At 34.3% G+C, this 11,514-nt stretch overlaps 1 protein-coding gene across 1 annotated transcript in view; it reads left to right on the forward strand.

The window, feature by feature from the left end:
* Positions 1–10,586, forward strand: part of LOC150105447 (protein partner of bursicon-like) — a 36,072-nt gene extending 25,486 nt beyond the window's left edge. The window contains exon 2 of the mRNA XM_090393965.1: positions 10,338–10,586. Within this exon, the coding sequence (XP_090250091.1) occupies positions 10,338–10,586 (249 nt within the window). The remainder of the gene's footprint in view (positions 1–10,337) is intronic.
* The last annotated feature ends 928 nt before the right edge of the window (positions 10,587–11,514 follow it).

Raw genomic sequence — 11,514 nt, forward strand, 5'->3', positions numbered from 1 at the left:
TGAATACTAGCGCTTTGCAATTGATAAAAGAGAAAGAATGACATTGCAGAGATCGCCCATTTGTGGATTTGGCTAAATACCATTCTAGCCAGCGGCACTCGAAAACATTTTTTTCATTTTGTCTAACCGTTTTATATAATATTCTTCTACGTTTTTTCGTATTAAAAATATGACAACTGTTAGTGATTGATTTATATGTGGATTATAAGAAAGAAAAATTGGCGGTAGCTACTTTTTTTTTTGGCTTTTATAAAATTAAAATGTGTTCTTTTTAAAACATTCAATTCTCTCTCCTAATAGAAATATCTCTTTTCTAATAGAAAATGGCCTGAGTGAACGTAATTGGCTACCGCTAGTATGTGGTGGTAACTTAAATGTCGCTTTCCTGTAAAACTCACCAGCACCACAGAGCTTAACTTTTGCAATGTCGATAAGTTCACATTCAAAGTATGTTACATTTATATGAAGCATGAAATACTTCACTACAGTTACACTTATTGATAAGTTCAATTTCTAGTCTTCAAGTTTTTTATTTATTTTTGACATAAAAAAGGATTACCATGATAATTCATCAGCAGCTTCTCGAAATTAACTATCCCGTCAGCCCTTTGTTAATGGACAATCAATTTAGCTGTTATGCCTTCCAACTTTTATGATGACATAAAGAATTCTGCAAGAAAAAATTCTGCTGCTTTTGCTAAATATAGGCTAACTTGTTCCTGTCTGGAAAAGACCTACATAACATTCGTTCCTTTATCGACCTAGATATGAACCAAGGTCTGTTTCGAAAACAAGCGAAGTGTGTTGAAATACTGAGTCATGAAAATAGAAAAACGATTTTTTTAATTATTCAAAAGAACGCGTCAATAAATTTAAACTTTTCGAAGAAGAGTTGTTTAGCTTTTGTTCGCGGCATTATTAAAGATCCGTCTCCAAAGTTAATTATCGTTCTAGCTAGATTTGAGAAGTTTTTGAGTTTGAGCTAAGTGTTGATAAAAAGGAGGATGTGTAAAAAAATTTGATCCATAAATTTTTGGTACTTGTATATTTATGGAAAACGTTCGTATAATCTTTCATAAAATTTTACTAAATAATATTTAAGCACTTTTAGCTACTTTTATAGGTCTTAGTGTATAGTTAATTAGTCACAATGTGACGCTGTATGATCACTCCCATACCTCATCAGGTTTTGAGAGTGAAGTTTTCTGCTTGAAGAAGTGGCAGCGTCGCAGATGTCCTTTCCACACACAATTCGGACAATCACAAACATCCATGTCCATGGCGAAGTTCGAATCCACATCCTTTTGGTCGAGCTAACCACTCGGCCAACCAGTGTATATGAAACAATTAATAAATTATGCCACTGAGAATATCCTTTTAAAGGATAAAGCAATCCAGATTGCCTTGTGAAACTTACAAGGACTTATTTTGGTTTAAAATATTTATCTAGGTTTTTCGGTCTAAAATGGAAGTAGAATTTTCATCAAGCAGCAGTGCACTTTAAAGTTATATGCTGTCTAAAAATCAAATGTTAAAAAAAAACAAAAAAAAAACGAAGTTCATAAATTAAGCGCATTCATGAAACAATCGTATCCGTGCCTCGTCAATAATGGAACTGTCAGAAGGATGACAAACAAAAAATATTTTATTAGTTTAATCTAACAAAATATTTTTTGTCAAGTAGAAGCAGAGATAATTATATGCAGTCTTGAAGAAGAGATAATTATATGCAGTCTTACTGCATACCAATCGTGATTAATTATCTCACTTTGGCCGTTTTTCTTCCTAAATTCATTTAAAGAGCTATAGACTTCTTATCGATCGCACAAGTACGATCTTACAATCGATAGGCCTTACAATTTATAGTGCGGTGCAAAAATGGAATGACATTGTCTGCTTATGCAGTTTTATATCATAAAATACAATACAAGTTAAAGTTGGAGTTAAAGCTATCTCATAATAAAATTACTAGAAAAAAAAAACAAATTACACTAAAGGGTCGTAAAATATTTCGGCTAAGAACTTGTCTGATCTGATTATTTAAGAAGATATTGAATATTTTCGATGGTTATGAAGAATGCATAAGCACTTATCAGTGTAACTTTGCTTACGCAATATAACTAAGCAGCTCTGAACAGAAAGTTTTCAAATGCATGTCAAATATCTGAAAATTTTGAACAAAATGTCTATTTTTTTTCTCCTCTAGGAAGGAAATTTATAGGAATAAACAGATTGATTTTTCATTCTGCCAACAAATTGGGATTTTTCTCCACAAAACAGGTAGAGCGATTCAGTTGACAGATAAATGGGGTCATAGGTTAAATTTTCACTACGTTCCATAGGACATGGGCAATATTGTTAAACAGGTGATAGGAATCGCAATCCAAATAAATAAATAAATAAGAAACATTGTCAGCATATCTTCTCTTTTTTGGAAAACACCATGCTCCAGAGATTTTTTTTTTTTTGCAAAAATCCGAGCTGTATAAATAACAAATCTTCTTAATTGAAAGGGAGATGGTAAATCCCGTTTTATTTTATAGCCGGGTCCGAAACTCGGATCGAAATCCATAGAGTTTCATGCCGAAAAAACTATCTGCGAGCCCAAGTGTAAATGATCACTTGGGTAGTACAACACCAGGGCAACTCCATGCAAAGGTGGAGCAAGATCCGTCACTAACTTTAATATTCTCTCATAATGTAAAACCCAACTCCTAAGAGATGTATATATATTGTTTTACATTATGAGAAGAGGTCACTACCCAGACCGGTTTCAACCTTTTTTGAGGTCTCATCAGTGAGTAGCTAGACCTGGAATATCAAGGTTTTTAAGTGAACACGAACTTACATATCTCTACTATCGAATTGCCGAAGTGGTACTCCTATATTGTTAATTATTGTTAATTACTAAGATAATAAGCCGAAAGGCTATTTTACCGGCAAACCTGTTAATTGAAAGGGAGATGGTAAAAGATGGTGTTGTACTACCCAAGTGATCATTTACACTTGGGCTCGCCGATAGTTTTTTCGGCATGAAACTCTATGGATTTCGATCCGAGTTTCGAACCCGGCTATAAAATAAAACGGGATTTACCATCTCCCTTTCAATTAACAGGTTCGCCGGTAAAATAGCCTTTCGGCTTATTATCTTAGTAATTAACAAATCTTCTTATTTGGAAATATTTAAACATTGGTGCGAACAATAAAAAATTAAGCATTCACTTTATGAATTTATTTATATTTACAATTACATTCAAATCATTCTCTTTAATTCCTTGAATCCATAATTCATTTAAATTCCCGAATCTTGAGAAAAGTGATAATTTAAGAAACTTGACAGTCTACAAATATCCTTCTATATTTGTTACTTGAGTGCAGTCCCAAACGAGTTTGTTTTATTTCCGAAATAGGAACAGGAAGAACCCAAGTTTCCAAGAGGGGGGGGGGGAACCCAACTACTTTTATATGAGACGGGGGAATTCATTTTAGTTGAAATCCTCGGACATGTTCCTCAAACCGAATTATTCGATCTCGTGTGTTTTCAAAACCAAAGTGCCCGTTCAAACTTTTCTACAGAGGTACTTCATACACTTTACATACTCTGGATTTATACAATCAATTAAGACGGAATCGATTTCTTTCCACGAATAACCCTTATCGAAGCAAAGTGCACTTAAAAAAAGGAAAGCATTTCTAAAATATTTCTAAAATTATTCCTATAAATGTTTGTAAAATCTTCTAGACAGCATTTCTAAAATATTTCGCCATTTTAACACTTGATGCATTCTTCCAGAATCTCAGGAGGGAGTTCCAATGGGGCTGCCTGTTGTCCACAGTAAACCTGCAGTGAGGATACGACATTTCTGTCAGGGGCTAGTGGGTGCTATTGTTACAGTTATATTATTAACGTATGTTCGAGCTGATGACTGTCATCTTCGGCCAGTGATTCACGTGCTTCAACAACCTGGATGCATCCCAAAGCCTATCCCTTCTTTTGCCTGCCAAGGAAGTTGTTCTTCTTATGTACAGGTAAAAAGTCTGAATGAAACTATTATTCCGATTTTAATTTTAGGCAGGAATTTTTTTAAAAAAATCATTTTTTTCAAGCATGTCAAGATAAGTTTTACACACTTTGTAAATATTGTTCAATAAAAAATTAACACATGCTTGTAAATTAGAAGCACAATATTTTATACAATGGATATAAAAAAGCTAAAATTCAAGTATTTACATATTTTACTACACGAGTATTTACACTATTAAGATTTTTTTAAATGCTGAATAATACAGGCAAACTTAAAAGTTCTTATAAAATATTTCGTTTCCTTTTGTAAGCAATTTCGCGTGTAATTTTTATCTTATTTCACACCCAACTCAATGAAAATGTGAGGTTCTCACCGAGCGAGCCGAATCGCCGACTTATGGTGATGTCGTATTTTCGCTAACAGAATAGGAAAGTATTTTTTCGTTTTACTACCAAACAGTGGCGGCTAGTGGCTTGAAATCGTGGGGGGTGCTGCAACTTTCGAAATATACATACATACACATTGTAAGTACAATACGTGTTTTGATAAAATATCAAAATTATGGTAAAAATTAAAAAAAAAATGAACATGAAAAAATATTGTTTATTATCGCTAAAATTATACAGTTTAGTATAATTCAAAATTACTTAAATATAAAATCCATTCCTTTAATTGTAATTAAAGGAATGGATTTACAATATTTGGACATTACAATTAAATCCTTTAATTGTAATGTCCAAAAATTGTAAATCTATTTGGACATTACAATTAAATCCTTTAATTGTAATGTCCAAATATTTAAAGAGAGGGAGTAAACGATAAGCACTACGAACACTTCTACTGGCGCAAACTGCATACAAACAACAGTGGAACTGCGCGACGGACACTGCCACATTACGCTAATAGCTGCCGTCTCACTATGACGTGCATATGCTTGCGCGAATAGCAATATGACACTGTAGTAAACACAGTGCTGCTAGCGTCCTTCGCCCTCCTAAGTGCTACAAGATGGATTTTTATTATTTTTTATACAAAATAAGAGAATTGTATAGGATTGTTGATGATAAAAATAAACATTACAAGCAAATATAAATAAATTAATAAATATATTTATATATCGAGAAAAATTGGGGGTGCTGCAGTTCCGCACGAGCCGCCCCTGCTACCAAATACTATTGCCTCTGATAAACCTTATGAAAGCAGTAACAACAGATAAAATGCTTTCAAGTGTGTGTGGGAGTTGACTGGTCAACCGTACCTATGTTTTTCTCAAATATCTATACAAGATTTATCTTCTTGTCTCCAACCTAATATTCCCGTTACTTTGCTCGTCCAATAAGTATTTTTATTAAATATGTGTTCACGGGATTGATTTGCCAATTTTGAGGAACGAAAAATCCGAGTTTGTGGAAGAAACCCCTTCGCTTCTGTGTGAGCCCAGCTAACTAACTTTTGATTGAAAATCGCTAATAAAGATTCTTCACGTCATAGACGGGATGTTAGAACTCAGGTCTTTCCAAACAAAGGGCTCTGTCGAAACCAACTCAGCTACGGAGGCTCTACGTTTTAAACAGTTACATATAATTTCATACACGTACTTCACTATGTTATTTGCTGAACAACTGAATAAAACTCACTTCACTGCTTTATCTGTTTGGAACAGATAGCACAGCTTTCCAATTAGCAATTAGTAATATGAATAGAGTCGACTGACTCTATTCATATTGATCCAGCGAGCATTTGTGGGCTTTTCAATGCATCTCTCTAAGCATACCTAAACTGCATAAATTCACAGTTCCGCTCCATTTCGGAATACTTGACTTATTCATTAATTTTTCATGACAACGATATTTATTAATGTCGTTGTAATGAACGCCCTAAGAAAAAGGATAAACGAAACGTTATCTCCTGATCATGGACGTAATTTTTTAAGATACGTTACAGCTAAGCGATATGTATGTTTATTTTTCGCTTATTAAAAAGAGATTTTGCTTCTTTAATTATAGATATCAAGTGTGTTGAAAAGCTAACGATAGACAGTAAAATAAGCTATATACGGTTTCGATTTTCAAAAAAAAATAATACAATGAACGTTAGAAATATTTTATTAAATATTAAATAAACCGTATTTCGGCTGGAAATAGTGAATCCTTTCATAATTTTAAAACCTAGATATGATGATTATTCAGTGTATTAAGATTCCGAACATCCACTAAAATCCCATGTAAATGATTAAAATATTTGAAACTAACAATGAGCAATAAACCGATGTTAAATGCAACCTATGGATAATTGAGGCGTTGACAATGAAAAGGGTGTAAGTGCCAAAATTCAAATTTTACAGGAGAAGAAAAAAACCGGGAACCAACTAGAGAAAAAGTGCATCCAGTGCGATCTGTTGACGTGAATTACAATTAGAACGAATGGGCTAGGGAACTTGTCCCTTTCTCTATACTATTGGCGTTGGAACATACACCTCTTTCAGTGAGAAAACAACTTTTTGTTAATTTTTGGCACTTACACCCTTTTCACTGTCAACGCCTCAATTATCCTATCCTATCTAGAATAAAAGTTGGCATGAAATAATTATAATCACGCAGAAGCGAATTTTAAAAAAAAATAGTGTGTGTGCTAAACGGTATCTCACGACCAAAGAGATAAAAGTGGAGTCGTAATGCGGTTTGCATATGGCGAAATCTCTCACGCATAAACGGAGATATGAACAGCAAGTACAATGGCAACAAACGCCTATCAGCTTTCAAGCCATGAACTAAGTGCGCAATATGTGTTATGAGGATGACAATAATATTGAATTTCGATTAAAGACTATTCGACGAAAGTACCTATAATATAAATAATTTGCATCATGTATCGTACTGAACATGACAGCAAAGTATGAGCAATGATACTTATATTCATGCAAGAAAGAGGATGGAACTAATGGATGTGCAACTAATGGGTGAAAAATATGCTCCAGCAAATGTTGAGGAAATGGGCGGGGGTGACACAGTAGTTTCTATATGAAGAATTTAATGCGGAAACTACGGTGCAACAACACTTTCAGGACAACTTGTTAGAATGGTTAGAGCGATTACAGCCTTCATTATTCGACTTTTCTTTCTTTTTTCTTCTTTTTTTTTAATTAACCTCAAAGATATCACCGAATTTACTGCCCAACAATAATGAACATGCAACCATTCAGAACAATACAGAGCGGATATGACGTATTTATGAAGGGTCAAGGGAGGGTGAGAATTCGTGCTTTCGAGCAGAAAACACGAATACTTTTTGAGAGATGTGAAGAAGACGCTTTAATGTCACTGTATATATTCCATGTTTTCTAACAACTTTATTTTTCTGTTAGCTCATAATTTGATTGTTAAAAATATTTCTTTTAATGACTTTGGCAGTTCACTAATAGTCTTACAGGCTATCATGTACAGCAGCAGAAGCAGCCACGGAGAGCTTTATTATATAGAGAGAGAGCTAGAAAGCGGGGTGGGGGGGGGGTAGGAGGAGGAAATGAATTGTATGAAAATATCGCAGTGACAGAAGCCTTATTAATATTTTGATTACTACGAAACGATTTTTTCACATAGCTAATATTATTATAAACCTGATGGAATCATCAGGTTTATAATAATATTAGCTATGTGAAAAAATCGTTTCGTAGTAATCAAAATATTAATAAGGCTTCTGTCACTGCGATATTTTCATACAATTCATTTCCTCCTCCTACCCCCCCCCCCCCCCCACCCCGCTTTCTAGCTCTCTCTCTATATAATAAAGCTCTCCGTGGCTGCTTCTGCTGCTGTACATGATAGCCTGTAAGACTATTAGTGAACTGGGACTACTCGTTCATGATGAAGGAAATTAAGACCAGATTTACATAAAATTATTAAATATCTGTTTCAGAAAATGAGAGTAAAGAAAAAATAGTTTGATAATTTTAAACTGTGAATAGAACGATGGAAAGCTGACGGTTAGTAATAGAAAAATAGTGACAAAGGAGCACGCGGTGCTATTCAAGGTGATGAAATTAGAGCACGCGATATTTTCAGCGAGGAGTTAAAAATTATAAATATTGCCTTAAAAATATTAGGTTTATGTCAGTGGTTTCTTTCATTTATAACAAATTTTCTGCTTTACTTGTTAGTTTAATTTCCCAACTAACAGCCTAGAAAATTTGTATCCGTAATTAATTAGTTACTGCCATCAGACCTTCGTTAACTCAGTTGGTAGAGATGAGCCCTTTGGTTAGAAAGACATGGGTTAAAATCCGGTCATGGCGTGAGGAACCTTTATTAAGTCCCTTCAATTACATGATAGAGCCTCCGTTCTCAATCGGTATAGACGAAGCCCTTTGGTCGGAAAGACGTGGGTTCCATTCCCGTCTACGACGTGAAGAACTTTTATTTGGTCTCTTTCGATTAAAGGTGAGTTAGCCGGTCTCATACGGAGGTAGAGTGTTTTTCACCAGAAAACTCGGGTTTTTCGTTCCTTAGAACAGGCAAACTGGTCCGTGAGCACACACGGATTTACAGTCATAAAATACATACTTAATCTCTCACTAGGAGGGATCAACCAGTCCTAAGGAGTGGATAAGGAACGGGGGGTGGCTCATATGAATAAATAAATCAAATAAGTTCCCCCCGTTTCATAGGTTGGTGGGTTTTCTTCCGAAAACTCAGGTCGAAAGAGACAAACCTGTCCCGTGAATACACAGATCTACAGGCATACATACTTGCCCTTAGAACAGTGTTTCCCAACGTGGGGCAATTTGAATATTTTGTGGGGCAATTAGAAAATGATGTTTCATTCGTAACTTCATCACCGATATACTCGAAAAACTCACCACTGTCGGCGATAAATTGTTGATGTTGCAACCCTGACTTTCCGAGAAAAAAAAACTGACATCACTAGTACAGCAGGCAACATAAATACAGTATCAAGAAGAACGAACTCTCAGAAAAGCAAAATTATGAGTCTATTAGAACTTTATTCAACATAAAAGGAACAATGGCATGACTTTCTGACGAGACAGAAAAGAAATACCGAAATTCAACTAGTTTTGCAAAAAAAAAAAAAATACTGTTGCCCTTCCGGTTGTCATATTTAGTTGAATGTGGCTTTTAGTGTAAATGACTTGCTACTGAAAAAAAGAAATGATCTGGATATCACAAACCATGGGGATTTGAGATTGAAAATGACTAAATTAGTACCTCGAATAAAAACTCTTTGCAGCAGACATCAAACTCAATGACCGAATTAACTTCGATTTTATTTTCCAGAGTTCAGTTCGATTTATGTTTTATAACATACAAAGTGTAATATAAAATTTATATTCATTGAAGAAAGTCAAATTAAAAACAGTTTTACCTATGTTCCTTTTTATTTAAAGTACCTATTTATGTTATACTTTTTCAGAACTTGGCTGACTATTATGCTAGGGGGGGGGCATCAAAATCTTTGAGGCGTTGAGGTGGGGAATGATCCAAAAGAAGATGCAGCGGAGGAGCTTGCTGTCTGCATTAATTCGCCGTGACCCTTAATCGAAGGACTCTACTGGTCCTACCGGACGGATGAGTTGAAGAATACGCCATCACATAGTTTGATAATTACGCAACAAAGATACGATCATAATTTAATGGAGTGTTACAGTTCGAGTAAGTAAATATGGTTACTAGAATGCATTCTACAAAAGGAAAAGAAGATAGCATAACTCGCTTTATACAGCATCTCAAAGCGATACAAATTAATATGCTAAGATACAGTGATCCCTTTTCACATAAGACATTCGAAAGCCTTCAAAGAAGCAAATAAGATGATTTGACAGACTTCGATCAGAGGGTACCGGTTGAATGAAGGCAGTATCCAGAAAACTGCCAATATGTAGGTAATTGACTCGTACATATCTATGCGAACATTCTATGACATTTTTTTCCTTCCTTCCCACCTACAATTTACGTCTGTGTCACTATTCTCGTGCTTGCAAGAGATTTAAGATCACTACTGAAATAATAACGCTGTGATTGCTGGCGTGCCAATATTATGATTCTAAAGAGAAATATTATTTCTAGGTGGCCAAGCCCAAATAAACTCTTTATTATAAGTATGCTTTCTTTCAGTAATCATAAGTTTTTCTTTCGTAGACATACTCAGTTACTATTAATGTGTCCATCGAATGAAGTACATACGAAAGATAAATTTTAAAATAATAGAGTGCATGACACACAATCTGCTTCCGCATATTTGCGGGACTGTTAGTTCAGAATATTCATAAGATTAATCTTTACGCATGTTTCATTGCAGGTGTCCGGGTCAAAATTCTGGCAGGTTGAGAGGTCATGTATGTGTTGCCAAGAGATGGGGGAGAGGGAAGCTAATGTGAATGTTTACTGCCCCTCTTCGCTTCCTCGGTTCCGAAAGATAGTCACTCGTGCTCCGGTAGACTGTATGTGTCGTCCCTGTACTGCTGTAGACGAAGTTACAGTAAAGCCTCAAGAAATTCTTAGTCAAATTCTTGAAAAGGAAATTAAAGAAATCCCAACTGTGATTTGAATTATAATTTCAGGCACAGCCGATAATCGCATTTTTGATCTGCTGTACATTTATGGAAGTGAAGAGTATGATTAGACGCAAGCTACTAAATACAGCTAACTTTTCTTTGAAACAGCAATCTAATTTTGTTGGTATCGTTGTTATTTATTTTACTAACCAATAAAACAAATAACATTAATAAATAAATTCGAATACAGCTACCACTAGCGCATTAATTGAAGTGTTTTGTTTAACTTTATGCATCTACTGTGTAATACTTAAATCGAAACCATCCTAATGTAGTTAATATTTCAATAAAGTTTTAGTTGCTCTGCCTGCTCTCTTCTCATATTGGAGAGATTCTTAATTTTCATTATCTTGATAGAAATTCCCACGTATTCTCTGCAAAGTGATAAATGCATTTTTGTGAATAACATCTCATTTCATCCCCAAAGAGAACTAAATAACATGTTATACTTTATCTACAGGAAAGCTACACGTTTGTAATATATCATTTTATGAAACATGATGAAATGTGAACTACTTCATAAAACTTTAAAAAGAAAGAAGTTATTTGGACAAATGGTTACCGCATATCTAATTTTTGCCATATCTACTACTGAAATGTAAAAAGATTACTAAAAAGGTTTAGTGAAATAAAAACATCAAAAGTCCATAAACACTGTTAAATCAGGCACTATTTTCCAGTATTTGCCTACTTTTTTAATTGCATATAAGTATTAATACATATAAGTACAAATGCAAGTATTAATTTTTTTATTGTGATTACATATATTTGCGTCCGCTCATTTTTCTATAAGTATGGGGAAAATATTATATTTTATACAAATTATATTTATATTTTATATAAGAATATAAAAACTGCAAAAAAAGTGTCCCATTTAAGCGTATGCACGATCAAAACTTATAGTATAAACCTATCTCTAAT

This window comes from Typopeltis vanoorti, chromosome 6 (genome assembly GCF_054136105.1).
Source record: "Typopeltis vanoorti isolate ZY-2024b chromosome 6, IOZ_Tvanoo_1.0, whole genome shotgun sequence".
Classification (NCBI taxonomy): Eukaryota; Metazoa; Arthropoda; class Arachnida; order Uropygi; family Thelyphonidae; genus Typopeltis; species Typopeltis vanoorti.